Source organism: Anomaloglossus baeobatrachus, chromosome 8 (genome assembly GCF_048569485.1).
Source record: "Anomaloglossus baeobatrachus isolate aAnoBae1 chromosome 8, aAnoBae1.hap1, whole genome shotgun sequence".
NCBI classification, from domain to species: Eukaryota; Metazoa; Chordata; class Amphibia; order Anura; family Aromobatidae; genus Anomaloglossus; species Anomaloglossus baeobatrachus.
This window is the reverse complement of record NC_134360.1, coordinates 29,983,081-29,998,398: the sequence shown is the minus strand read 5'-3', so window position 1 is coordinate 29,998,398 and position 15,318 is coordinate 29,983,081. Positions and strand designations below refer to the sequence as shown.

Here is a 15,318-nt window from a genome sequence, read left to right as displayed (position 1 = left end):
CCTATGTGATGTATTTACAGCAGTCTTGGAGTCTCCTATGTGATGTATATAGAGCAGTCTTGGTGCCTCCTATGTGAGTTATACAGTAGTCTCATTATCTCCTATGTGATGTATATACATCAGTCTTGGTATCTGCTATGTGATGTATATAGAGCGGTCTTGGTGTCTGCTAATTGAGTTATACAGTAGTCTCATTATCTCCTATATGATATATATACATCAGCCTTGGTATCTCCTATGTAATGTATATAGAGGAGTCTTGGTGTCTCCTAGGTGATATAAATACAGCAGTCTCAATGTCTCCTATGTGATGTAAATACAGCAGTATTGGTTTCTCCTATGTGATGTATTTACAGCAGTCTTGGAGTCTCCTATGTGATGTATATAGAGCAGTCTTGGTGCCTCCTATGTGAGTTATACAGTAGTCTCATTATCTCCTATGTGATGTATATACATCAGTCTTGGTATCTGCTATGTGATGTATATAGAGCGGTCTTGGTGTCTCCTAATTGAGTTATACAGTAGTCTTATAGTCTCCTATGTGATGTATATGCAGTAGTCTTGGTGTCTCTTATGTGATGTATATAGAGCAGTCTTGGAGTCTCCTACGTGATTTAAATACAGCAGTCTCAGTATCTCCTATGTGATGTGTTGTGAATGTTAGTTATGTTTTGGCTGCTGGGAGGCTCCCTCTTGTGGCCAGGAATGGTTTGGACTTGGACCAGGTGTGTTGTGCTATGAGTGTTTCCTTTGCTAACTCTCTGCTTATTTAAATCCTGGTCTGATTGCAGGCTGTTGCCGGATGTCAGTTGTTCTTTGTATCTCCAGCCTGCTTCATCCTGGTCCACACCACATCTATCCCAGATAAGTGCTTGCTCTTTATTTATGGTTTGGTTCTTTTGCGCTTATCTGGGTTTGTCATTTGCTGTGGTTGTTTTCAGTTTATTTGCATGCAGGGATTTTCCCCCTCAGTTGCTTGGCTGGGGAACTCCCTGCAGTTCTGTTTGGAGTATAGCTCCTTTGGATCCATGTGTTTGTGGCTTGTTGAATTTGTTATGATTCTTGTTTTCTGTTCATTGGTATGACAAGGGCACCTGGTATAGGACAGAGTTCAGATCGTGCGATCTGAGGGCCTTTTTGTACTATCAGGAAGTTGGTATTTTGCAGGGTTTTTCTCTGGCCACCATCAGTCCCTTTCCTGTCCTTTCCTATTTTAGTCAGTGGGGGCCTCATGTTTTGCTAATCCTATCATCTATCTGTGTATTGTGTTTTTCCTATATCACCCCAGTCTTTGAATGTGGGGGGCTTGCTATTCTTGTCTATTTTCTGAGGCAGAGAGTTATTCATCTTTCCTACCTTTAGGATAGTTAGTTCTCCGGCTGGGTTCGCGGTGCACAGGATGTTAGTTCACCCCTCGGCTACTTCTAGTTGTGATGGTTAGTAAGGGGATGGCGGCCAGATTAGTTGCCAATGCTCTTCTCACCTTTTACCAATGATTTGTGGTGGTCTTCCATGGTTCCGGATCATAACAGTGATGTGTATAAAGCAGTCTCGATGTCTCCTATGTGATGTAAATAGAGCAGTCTTGGTGTCTCCTATGTGATTTAAATACAGTAGTCTCATTGTCTCATATGTGATGTATATACAGCAGCCTCAGTGTCTCCTATGTGATGTGTATGCAGCAGTCTCGATGTCTCCTATGGGATGTAAATAGAGCAGTCTTGGTGTCTCCTATGTGACTTAGACAGTAGTCTCCTTGTCTCCTATGTGATGTATATACAGCAGTCTCAGTGTCTCCTATGTGTGTCCTATATAAAGCAGTCTGGGTTACACAGGGCTCAGCATGGTAGATTTACAGCAGGAAAAATTGTGATTTTATCAAAATATCAGCAAGCAGCACAATAAACAACATATCACTGGACTCAGGGTCTCTGCCTGGAGCAGAAACTTTGACACAGATTCCTTCTATATGGGTAGAATTTCAAACTAATTGTAAAAACAAGCAATATTGCAATTTCCATCCTATTTCAAATACTCTCCGTTTGGCTCTAATTTGTCATCTCACGTTTTACTGACCATTGTCTGGCTTATTTACCACCTTTGCATTGGACAATGGTGTAACTTGACGTTTGTGGGCCTCTATGCAAAATATCAAACAAGGCCCCTAACTATTAGGGATCTTTAATAGTATTGGTCTTCTCAGATGAGTAGAAGGGAGCTTTTGGACCCTTCTAGGCTGTAGTGCTTCGGTGCAACTACAACTATAACCTGTCACACCATAGGATACAGGCACTCAATGTGCACCGCAACACAAAGGTAACAACGGGGATGGTATAGAAGGAAGGCCCTGGCGATAGGAAGAGGGGAGAGAGGACACCTCCTGCAAATAACCTGAGTCTGTACTCTACACTCCCTAACCTTCCTATACGGGTCCTTCCCCCACCGCCACCACGTGCCTAGGCCCCTGCTTGCCCTTAACTCACCTCGGCTAGTGAGAAGGCTAGCAAGAGCACTAGTCTCACCACTGCAGTAATCCAACATGAAGTAAGGGAAACAAACAGAGGGAAAATAGACACAAAAATAAAAACATTCCAAGCTCCTCCAATCCAGCTAAACACCACAGCTGCAATAGTCACGACTCCTCAGCTTCTTCCAGAGACAGGCTCCTTCCAAAGTGGTCAGCATAGAATGTGATTCTATAACCGGCATCAGATAGTAAGACACTGGCTTTTTATAGCAAACGGGAGTAGTAACAAGGAGCTGCACCTGAGATTAAGGCTACAAAGTACAGCCAGGTAGGAAAGAGTCCTTAACCCCTGCAGCACTAAAAGAAAGTAGACCTGTGAACAATAAGTCATTGTGAACTTCTGGTCCCAGACTCGCCAGAGGTCTTCCCAGAGTGGGATACACTAATGACTCAGAGCAGCACTTACATGCTCTTTTCCATGGAAATTGTAAGCGCTGCTCTGAAGCTGACCAAATTGCAAGATACATCCTGCTTCAGTGCCAATATTGCTTGCATTCGGGCAAATTGCACAACCATTCTGGTGGCCACTCATTAGGACCATGCAGGACGTCGGCATGCGGTACAGTGTTGCGCTCCTGAAGGCAGAACATGGAAGAAACCCTTTAAGTCTTCGGGGTTGCACAAACTCAATAGCCATTTAGCATGTGCCATCTATTGGTGTCTTCTTATATGGCAGAGGGGATTTTTGGCACCATTATGCCCCAGTGCTCGGGTGCTTCTGCTTCCACTCCACCCCCTATAGCTACTAATTATCCCAAATGCAGTCTGGGCACAGAAATGCCAGGAGGCAACACCTTCTTACTCAAGTCTTTATGAATGGTTGCATTTTTAAGAATATTGATTAAGCCACATAAAACCTTGATTTCCTCCTTATTAAAAGGGGTAGTCCAGGAATTGAAAAATATTTCTATACATTTCCAAAAACAAAAACTAGGTGAGGTATGTTCAATTACATTTTTGACATTTTTATTGAGGTGCAATGGATAGGTGCGGAGCTGTTTTTGAAAAAAAGAATCATGGATGATCATTTTAAAGGAAAAAAAAATAATAAATAAATAAATAAATAAAATATATATATATATATATATATATATATATATATATATATATATATATATATGTCTGTGTATATATATATATATATATATATACATATATGTATATATATATATATATATATATACACATGTGTGTGTGTGCGTGTGTATATATATATATATATATATATATGTATGTGTATATATATATATATATATATATATATATAGTTTTTTGGGGTTTTTTTGTAGTTTTTTTTAATTTTACAAGTAGTAAAGATGATAAAAAAAAAATCCCCCCCACTGCCCTAGTGCCGCTGGTGCCAAAATCCCTACTGGTTCTGTAAGTGATGACATCTTGTACATCCGCAAATGAATGAATATACCGCTGCGGCCAGTGATTGGTTGCACAGGTCTGGAGACTGATGGATGGGACATTAGTACTTACAGTGGATTCCAGGGGTAAGGCGGGGGCTGCCTATTTCTTTATTTTAGATCCCTACTCCTGAGCAAATTCTTTGAACGTTATGTTTGCACAATGACACTAACCTCCAATCTCCAGAGTGTGGCTAGGACCTGAGCATTACTATTGTCATGCGCTGTCCAGATTGCACACGCGGATTTCTACGGCGTCAGACTCTGTTCACATTGCAGAGTCCGACACACAACCTGGTCTCTCTTAAGTGGTCAGCTCGGCTGGGCATCGGCTGAGATGTTTCACTGCTCCCAGCTGTGCAGGGGTTAATCCTTTTGGATACTAACCTCCAGTCTCAAGTGTGTGGCTAGGACCTGAGAATTACTATTGTCATGCGCTGTCCAGATTGCACACGCAGATTACTTCTAAGGCGTTGGACTCTGTTCACATTGCAGAGTCCAACAGGCAACCTGGTCTCTCAAGTGGTCAGCTCGGCTGGGCGTCGGCTGAGTTGTTTCACTGCTCCCAGCCATGCAGGGGTTAATCCTTTTTGGATACTAACCTCCTGTTTCAAGTGTGTAGCTAGGATCTGAGCATTACTATTGTCATGCGCTGTCCAAATCCTCACACACGGATTACTTGCACGGCGTCGGACTCTGTACACATTGCAGAGTCCGACAGGCAACATGGTCTCTCTTAACTGCTCTGCTCGGCTGGGCGTCGGCTGAGTTGTTTAACTGCTACTGTTACTGATTACCTTCCACAGCTGGTCTCCTTCTATTTAAGGCTGGGGGGTGTAGTAAGAGACCGCCGAAGATAGTTTCTGCTTGCAGTTGCGATATCGCAGCGTCCGTGGCAATCCTCCATTTGGTGACCAGTGACTTGTTGTCTGCGCTGTATGATAGTCACACCAGGGAGCTATCTGCTTCCCCTTTGGTTTATCCCCTCCGGTGTCTTTTTGTCTCCCCTCTGTGGATATTTGCGGTGTGAGCGAGTTTCAGATTTACCCCCTTATCTTTGTCTTGTGGCAGGTGTATTACTTCGTGCCCTGCCCAACCTTGGGTTGCGCGTTCGGGGGTATTAGGTCAGGGCCTGACAGGAGACTGGACCAGGTCGGGGACCCGGACCTCCCTACCATTAAGAGTACCTCCGGGGTGAGGGTCAGCTCAGGGGTCCCAGTCTTAGGGCGAGCATAGGTCCCCTAGTCACCCGTGATAACTATATTGACATTATTACTTATGCAGTATATGATGGTACCATAAGGGCACCATATAGCATTATTATTGTGGCACTGTGCATTTATTGCAGTTTGCACTTATTTGTGCACTGTATTGCATTTTTTGCTATATTTATTATGATGGTGTTACTGTTTGTAATGCAGTTATAATATATTGTCTTAGTGAACCACATAGTGTTTTACCTTTTTTTGCAACCTTGATTGTATCCTATATAGATAGAAACAGTTCTTGCCGACATCTGTCTGACCTCTGTCTGCTGCTTATCATTGGGCATATGGCAGACTTGGCACCGTTTTCGGCACTCGGGGGGCACCGTTTAGTAGGTTTGCTGGAGACCTTTTGATCAGGACTCTCAGCGGTAATTACAATCTGCCAAAATCCATCTCATTGACAAGGAAAGAAAGGCTGAAAAGGAGGGAAGAATGCTGACACGTGTCTTTCTTCTTCCTATATATGATGCAGACTGATGCTAATGATCGTATTATAAAACAATCGTGAAAATATTTTTTTATTGTGTTTGCTATATCTTAACATGTTTCCATGGGTGAAAGCAAAATGCATAATTTTGTAAAAGTTCTCCTACAATGCCACAACTTATGGTTCTGAGTATGCAGCTCCCATGCTGACATATGTGAATCCAGAAATAAGAGACAGTTGCAGTCTGAAATGCTATGATATTTTAACAATGAATATAGGAATATAAACATGTCTTAATGCTAAGAAAATACATATTAAAATTGAGATACTTATTATATAAAAATGGCCCATTATATGTGAGCTCAACAACCAACGTCAAGGCGTATCTCTTACTGTTGGGTCACTTAACTATAATATATGATTTATGGGGTCATGCCTTCTGATTGAGCACTCTTTCTGATCAGCCTTAGGCAATTTTAATTCTTTATTAGCAGGTTCCTATCCTCCCATATATTGGAGGTTTTTTAACCCTAAGAGAGGCATTAGAGTAAACAGTGGCCCAACATTAAGAAATACGCCTTGACGTTGGCCGTTGGGCTCACATATTGAGCACTCCTTCTGATCAACCTTAGGCATTTTTATGGGAGGTTCCTAATCTTTCCGTAAATTGGAGGGGGTTTTTTAACCCTAAGAGAGGTATTAGAGTAGACAGTTACCCAACATTAAGAGATATGCCTTGACGTTGGCTGTTGGGCTCACATATAACTGGCCTTTTTTATATGCAAAGTATCTCAATATTTATATGTATTTTCTTAGCAGTATTACATCTTCATATTCTTATATTCATTGCTAACATATTTTAGCATTTCAATGAATATAGGAATATGAACTTGTATTACTACTAAGAAAATATATATAAAAATTGGAATACTTAGCATATAAAAAGGCCAGTTTTATCTGAGCCCACCACCCAAGATCAAGGCGTATCTCCTATGTTTTATGGGGTCATGCCTTCTGATTGAGCACTTTTTCTGATCAGCCTTAGGCAATTTTAATTCTTTATTAGCAGGTTCCTATCCTCCCATAAATTGGAAGTTTTTTAACCCTAAGAGAGGCACTAGAGTAGACAGTGATTCAACATTAAGAGATATGCCTTGACGTTGGCTGTTGGGCTCACATATAACTGGCCTTTTTTATATGCAAAGTATCTCAATATTTATATGTATTTTCTTAGCAGTATTACATCTTCATATTCTTATATTCATTGCTAACATATTTTAGCATTTCAATGAATATAGGAATATGAACTTGTATTACTACTAAGAAAATATATATAAAAATTGGAATACTTAGCATATAAAAAGGCCAGTTTTATCTGAGCCCACCACCCAAGATCAAGGCGTATCTCCTATGTTTTATGGGGTCATGCCTTCTGATTGAGCACTTTTTCTGATCAGCCTTAGGCAATTTTAATTCTTTATTAGCAGGTTCCTATCCTCCCATAAATTGGAAGTTTTTTAACCCTAAGAGAGGCACTAGAGTAGACAGTGATTCAACATTAAGAGATACGCCTTGATGTTGGCTGTTGGGCTCACATATAACTGGCCTTTTTTCTATGCTAAGTATCTCAATTTTTATATGTATTTTCTTAGCAGTATTACATGTCCTTATTCTTATATTCATTGCTAACATATTTTAGCATTTCAATGAATATAGGAATATGAACTTGACATACTGATAGGGACTCTAGATTGTGAGCCCCAATGGGGACAGTATTGCCAATGTATGTAAAGCGCTGTGGAATTAATAGCGCTATATAAATGAATAAAATTATTATTATTTATTATTATGTATTACTGCTAAGAAAATACATATAAAAATTGAGATACTTAGCATATAAAAAGGCCAGTTTTATCTGAGCCCAATAGCCAACATCAAGGTGTATCTCTTATGTTTTATGGGGTCATGCCTTCTGATTGAGCACTCCTTCTGATCAGCCTTAGACGATTTTATGGGAGGTTCCTATCGTCCCATAAATTGGAGGGGGCTTTTTAATCCAAAGAGAGGCATTAGAGTAAACAGGGACCGAACATTAAGAGATACGCCTTGATGTTGGCTGTTGGGCTCACATATAACTGGCCTTTTTATATACTAAGTATCTCAATGTTTATATGTATTTTCTTAGCAGTAATATGTGTTCATATTCCTATATTCATTGCTAACATATTTTAACATTTCAATGAATATACAGTAGGAATATGAACATGCATTACTGCTAAGAAAATACATATAAAAATTGAGATACTTAGTATAAAAAAAAAATTCCAGTTATATGTGAGCACAGCAGCCAACATCAAGGTGTATCTCTTATGTTTTATGGGGTCTTGCCTTCTGACTGAGCACTTCTTCTGATCAGCTTAGGCGATTTTAATTCTTTATTAGCGGGTTCCTATCTGCCTATATTTTGGAGAGTTTTTAGGCATTAGAGTAAACAGGGACCCAACATTAAGAGATACGCCTTGACGTTGGCTGTTGGGCTCACATATAACTGGCCTTTTTTATATGTTAAGTATCTAAATTTTTAGATGTTTTTTCTTAGCAGTAGTACATGTTGATATTCCAATATTCATTGTTAATATATCTTAGCATTTCAGATTACAAGTAACTCTTTATTTGATATAATACTGTATATCTCATGTTCAGTATGCACCTGTTCACACTTGCATATTAGGTAGAGTCATCAGTCTTTTACAATCAGTCCTTTTGTGTAGTCTCATCCTGCAGGGTGTTAGTCTCATCCTTTAGATAGTAGAAGAAGGGACAGAGAGAAAGGAGTAACATATGATAAGTAAGAATGCAGAACTTGATGTCGCTGTAACCTCCTGAGCATGTGCGATCATCAATGAAGCCAACGTACTGCAGGTGCTCAGGGAGGAAAGTTGATGTGACATGCGCCACCGCCTTAGTCCTAGCTAATTTATAAAGATGATTTTGGGACATCAAGGGTATTATTAGAATACAGTAATATGGCTCCCAAGTATAACAGAGAAGTTTCTGGAACCTGAGTAGTTTCCTTTAGGTTGGTGACTTATTTAATTTCTTAAAATTCCAAACATCATTCTAGACCTATTTGACGCCCCTTAGTCTGGATCTGCTTTTTCTATGTGAATTTTGCACTTAACATGATGTAGACAATCCAGCATTATCTGCAGCCGGACACTTCCTCCCTACCTGACGGATGACGTAACGTCTTGAAGCTTTTAGTTTATAGAAAAGATAAGACGGAGCTTCATTTAGAAGTTCAGCAGAAATGTAAAAGTGCCCATATCTCCAGAAAATAAAGGGGTCTTTGTGTAGTCACTTTCTGCAAAGCTTCAATGAAAATTCTAGATAGTGTTATACTGTATATAACTGGAACATCAATGTCATGCCTATACCATTCAGAGAGAGGAAAAGGGACACGTATTGTGCACATGAATCCTTGTTTGTGCACCCAGATAAAAAAAGTGTCTCTAAGTAATGTATCCCACTACAATACCCTTTTCATGAACCCTACACAGTATGATGCCAATATAGTGCCCCCCAAACAATATGATGTTCCCACAGTTCCTCCAACACAATATGATGTCCCCACAGAACCTCCAACACAATATAAGTCCCCACTATGCCCTCACACAGTATGATGTCCCCACAGAACCTCCAACACAATATAAGTCCCTACAATGCCCTCACACAGTATGATGTCCCCACAGAACCTCCAACACAATATAAGTCCCCACTATGCCCTCACACAGTATGATGTCCCCACAGAACCTCCAACACAATATAAGTCCCTACAATGCCCTCACACAGTATGATGTCCCCACAGAACCTCCAACACAATATAAGTCCCTACAATGCCCTCACACAGTATGATGTCCCCACAGATTCCTACACTCATTATGATGTCCCCACAGAACTTCCAACACAATATAAGTCCCCACAGAACCTCCAATACAATATAAGTCCCCACAATGCCCTCACACAGTATGATGTCCCCACAGAACCTCCAACACAATATAAGTCCCCACAATGCCCTCACACAGTATGATGTCTCCACAGAACCTCCAATACAAGTCTTCACAATGCCCTCACACAGTATGATGTCCCCACAGAACCTCCAACACAATATAAGTCCCCACAATGCCCTCACACAGTATGATGTCCCCACAGATTCCTACACTCATTATGATGTCCCCACAGAACCTCCAACACAATATAAGTCCCCACAGAACTTCCAATACAATATAAGTCCCCACAATGCCCTCACACAGTATGATGTCCCTACAGAACCTCCAATACAATATAAGTCCCCACAATGCCCTCACACAGTATGATGTCCCCACAGATTCCTACACTCATTATGATGTCCCCACAGAACCTCCAACACAATATAAGTCCCCACAGAACCTCCAATACAATATAAGTCCCCACAATGCCCTCACACTGTATGATGTCCTACAGACCCTCCAATACAATATAAGTCCGAACAATACCCTCACACATTATGATGTCCCCACAGAGCCTCCAACACAATTTGAAGTTCCCATAATGCCCCCACACAGTATGATGTCCAAACAGTTCATCCAACACAGTATGATGTCCCTACAGAGTCCCCACACAGTATGATGTCCCCACAGTTCCTCCAACACAGTATGATGTTCTCACAGAGCATTCTCTCCTGCAGTTTGATGTCCTCACAGAGCCCCCACACAGTATGATGTCCCCATAGTGCATTCTCTTCTACAGTATGAGGTCCCTACAGTACCTCTAACAGTTTATGATGTCCCCATAGAGCCCCCCACACAGTAAGCTGTCCCCATAGTGCATTCTCTTTTACAGTATGATGTCCCCGCAGTGCCTTCAACACAGAATGATGTCTCCACAGTGCACAGTGCTCCACAGTTTCCTTACAGTGTGATGTCACCACTGTGCCTCCTACACAGTATAAAGTCCCCAAAAAGTCCCCACACAGTATTATGTCCCCAACATGCATTATGTTCTACAGTATGATGTCCACATAGTGCCCCCATACAGTATGATGTCCCTACATTGGTTCCAACACAGTGTGAAGTCTCAACAGTGCCCCCACACAGTATGAAGTCTCGACAGTGCCCCCACACAGTATGAAGTCTCGACAGTGCCCCCACACAGTATGAAGTCTCGACAGTGCCCCCACACAGTATGAAGTCTCAACAGTGCCCCCACACAGTATGAAGTCTCGACAGTGCCCCCACACAGTATGAAGTCTCGACAGTGCCCCCACACAGTATGAAGTCTCGACAGTGCCCCCACACAGTTTGATGCCCCCATAGTCTCTGAAACAGAATATGATGTCCCCACAGTGCATTTTTTCCTACAGTGTGGTGATCTACAGAGCCCCCACAAAGTATTATGTCCCCACAGTACCTCCATACAGTAAGATGTCCCCCAATGTGCCCCCCACACATTATGATGCCTCCAACACATAGTTACTCCCCTACACTATGGTGCCCTTCACTCCTACTCAGAATAGTGCAATGGTGAAATAAAAAGCCTACTAGCTCTGTAGTGGGGATGCATAAAACTATCTTTGTATTATACGTTCATTAAGGTTATGCAGTTTTTTGTTTATTTTTACATCATTTTACCCTGTTACAACTGAAAAATGTCAGCAAGCTGCTGTTGATGGATCTTCTCTACTGCTATACCTATGAGTATTCAGCCCTTTGACTGCTTCTCTCTGTGAATGGATTTGAATGATTCAGTTATTATTTTTGTCTTTGTAGATGGCAGAAGGCCGACACTGCAAGGTGCACCTGTTGGACGACCGCAAGTTGGAGCTATTGGTGCAGGTACGAAGAGACGTCACAGGGTCTTTTTTTCTCATAGAGGGTCTTAACCATAAGTATAGAATTCCCGTGCACCAGTGATGAGTATGTGCTGCTGGGCATGACCTCCCATCAGGTCCCAAAACAGCAGCAAATCCAAAGATATCCAAGGACCAAAGAATCCTTGTAAAAATCCAATATTTAACCCAAAATATTGAAAACATTATGGCAGCGAGGAGGCAAAATATAGAGCAACGTTTCAGCCAAATGGTCTATCTCAAGCCTATTTTACTATATTTTAGGCTTAAGAAAGGCCATTTGGCCGAAACGTTGCTCTATATTTTGCCTCCTCGCTGCCGTGATAATTTCAATGTTGTAGAATAAATATTGAATTTTTACAAGGCTCTCTATGGTGCCCGGGATATCTTTGGATTTAATTATAAGTAGAATGACGAGTGTCTCTGGGAAGATAACTCAGATGTCTTGTGTCATGTTCCTCGTTTGCATAATGGGCAGCCCCCCCCATCTGCTGAAATACTGGCTGCCCTCATGGAGGGATTGAGACGGCCATCTGCTCCGCAAAGCTGTCTGACCCCAGACTGGCGAGAAAGTGGTGCCAAGCAGGTGCCCGCCAGACCCTGCCCGGTGCGGGGTGTACGCTGTATACTGGTGCAGTCCTAATAGATGAGAACAGCCAAAAACATCCATCTATCTATCTATCTATCCTTCTATCTATCTATATATCTATCTATCTATCCCTCTATCTATCTATCTATCTATCCCTCTATCTATCTATCTATCTATCTATCTATCCCTCTATCTATCTATTTATCTATCTATCTATCTATCTATCTATCTATCTATCTATCTATCCCTGTATCCATCCCTCTATCTCTCTATCTATCTATCTATCTATTTATCTATCCTTCTATCTATCTATCCCTCTATCTATCTATCTATCTATCTATCTATCTATCTATCCATCTATCTATCTATCTATTCCTCTATCTATCTATCTATCTATCCCTCTATCTATCTATCTATCTATCTATCCCTCTATCTATCTATCTATCCCTCTATGTCTATCCCTCTATCTATCTATCCTATCTATCCTTCTATCTATCTATCTATCTATCTATCCCTCTATCTATCTATCTATCCCTCTATCTATCTATCTATCTATCTATCTATCTATTTATCTATCTATCCCTCTATCTATCTATTTATCTATCTATCTATCTATCTATCTATCCCTGTATCCATCCCTCTATCTATCTATCTATCTATCTATCTATCTATCTATCTATCTATCTATCTATCTATCCCTGTATCCATCCCTCTATCTATCTATCTATCTATCTATCTATCTATCTATTTATCTATCCTTCTATCTATCTATCTATCCCTCTATCTATCTATCTATCCCTCTATCTATCTATCTATCTATCTATCTATCTATCTATCTATCCCTCTATCTATCTATTCCTCTATCTATCTATTCCTCTATCTATCTATCTATCCCTCTATCTATCTATCTATCTATCTATCTATCCCTCTATCTATCCCTCTATCCATCCCTCTATCTATCTATCTATCTATCTATCTATCTATCTATCTATCCCTCTATCTATCTATCTATCTATCCCTCTATCTATCTATCTATCTATCTATCTATCTATCTATCCCTGTATCCATCCCTCTATCTATCTATCTATCTATCTATCTATCTATCTATCTATCTATCTATCTATCCCTGTATCCATCCCTCTATCTATCTATCTATCTATCTATCTATCTATCTATCTATTTATCTATCCTTCTATCTATCTATCTATCCCTCTATCTATCTATCTATCCCTCTATCTATCTATCTATCTATCTATCTATCCCTCTATCTATCTATTCCTCTATCTATCTATCTATCTATCTATCTATCTATCTATCTATCTATCCCTCTATCTATCTATCTATCTATCTATCTATCTATCTATCTATCCCTCTATCTATCCCTCTATCCATCCCTCTATCTATCTATCTATCTATCTATCTATCTATCTATCTATCTATCCCTCTATCTATCTATCTATCTATCCCTCTATCTATCTATCTATCTATCTATCTAGCTATCTATCTATCTATCCCTCTATCTATCCCTCTATCTATCCCTCTATCCATCCCTCTATCTATCTATCTATCTATCTATCTATCCCTCTATCTATCCCTGTATCCATCCCTCTATCTATCTATCTATCTATCCCTCTATCTATCTATCTATCTATCTATCCCTCTATCTATCTATCTATCTATCTATCCCTCTATCTATCTATCTATCTATCTATCTATCTATCCCTCTATCCATCTATCTATCTATCTATCTATCTATCTATCCCTCTATCTATCCCTCTATCTATCTATCTATCCCTCTATCTATCTATCTATCTATCTATCTGTCTATCTATCCCTCTATCTATCCCTCTATCTATCTGTCTATCTATCTATCTATCTATCCCTCTATCTATCTATCTATCTATCTATCTATCTATCTATCTAATACAGCAGGAAAACAAACCAGTGTAGTAGATGCAGATCCTACAACTATGAGGAAGGCATCAGTCCAAAAGATTTGTAGAAAAACAGACCATTAATAGCCCATGTGGCGGTGGTGCCAACGTTTATCAAGACCCTTTATCAGGCAATCTACTATCTACCTGTCTGTCCATCAGTTGTCCTATCTCTGGCCTAATACTGGCTTTCTTCATTGTCGCAGCCTAAGCTGTTGTCCCGGGAGCTGCTGGATCTGGTGGCCTCACACTTTAACCTCAAGGAGAAGGAATATTTTGGGATCTCCTTTCTAGATGACACGTAAGTAGCCTAAATAACGTCATTTAGCTTTCTTTGAATCTGTGATATATTCTCCTCCAGGGCTGACACTAGATATACAGTGCGGGCTCAGGAGCTGAACCTGCCCCTGACAGCGCTGGAGGTACAGTTGATGCCTCAGTCCGACTGCAGTGGGTTCAGGAGCTGAGCCTGCCCCTGATAGCGCTGGAAGTACAGCTAACGCCCCAGTCTGACCGCAGCGGGTTCAGAAGCTGAGCCTGCCCCTGATAGCGCTGGAAGTACAGCTAACGCCCCAGTCTGACCGCAGCGGGATCAGGAGCTGAGCCTGCCCCTGACAGCGCTGGATGTTCAGCTAACGCCCCAGTCTGACCGCAGCGGGTTCAGAAGCTGAGCCTGCCCCTGACAGCGCTGATGTACAGCTGACGCCCCAGTCTGACCGCAGCGGGTTCAGGAGCTGAGCCTGCCCCTGACAGCGCTGATGTACAGCTGACGCCCCAGTCTGACCGCAGCGGGTTCAGGAGCTGAGCCTGCCCCTGACAGCGCTGATGTACAGCTAACGCCCCAGTCGGACCGCAGCGGGTTCAGAACTGAACCTGCCCCTGACAGCGCTGATGTACAGCTGACGCCCCAGTCTGAGCGCAGCGGGTTCAGGAGCTGAGCCTGCCCCTGACAGCGATGAAGTACAGCTGACGCCCCAGTCTGAGCGCAGCGGGTTCAGGAGCTGAGCCTGCCTCTGACAGCGATGATGTACAGCTGATGCCCCAGTCTGAGCGCAGCGGGTTCAGGAGCTGAGCCTGCCCCTGACAGCGCTGGATGTACAGTTGACGCCCCAGTCTGAGCGCAGCGGGTTCAGGAGCTGAGCCTGCCCCTGACAGCGCTGATGTACAGCTGACGCCCCAGTCTGAGCGCAGCGGGTTCAGGAGCTGAGCCTGCCCCTGACAGCGATGATGTACAGTTGATGCCCCAGTTTGACCGCAGCGGGTTCAGGAGCTGA

The 15,318-nt window shown here is 41.7% G+C and overlaps 1 protein-coding gene across 3 annotated transcripts in view; it reads left to right on the top strand.

The window, feature by feature from the left end:
• The window catches only part of FRMD4B (FERM domain containing 4B), a 288,020-nt gene that overhangs the window by 104,259 nt on the left and 168,443 nt on the right, over positions 1–15,318 (top strand). For all 3 annotated transcript variants that reach the window (XM_075321403.1, XM_075321404.1, XM_075321402.1), the window contains exons 2-3: positions 11,442–11,507; positions 14,251–14,345. In XM_075321403.1, coding sequence (XP_075177518.1) covers positions 11,442–11,507; positions 14,251–14,345 — 161 coding nt within the window. The remainder of the gene's footprint in view (positions 1–11,441; positions 11,508–14,250; positions 14,346–15,318) is intronic.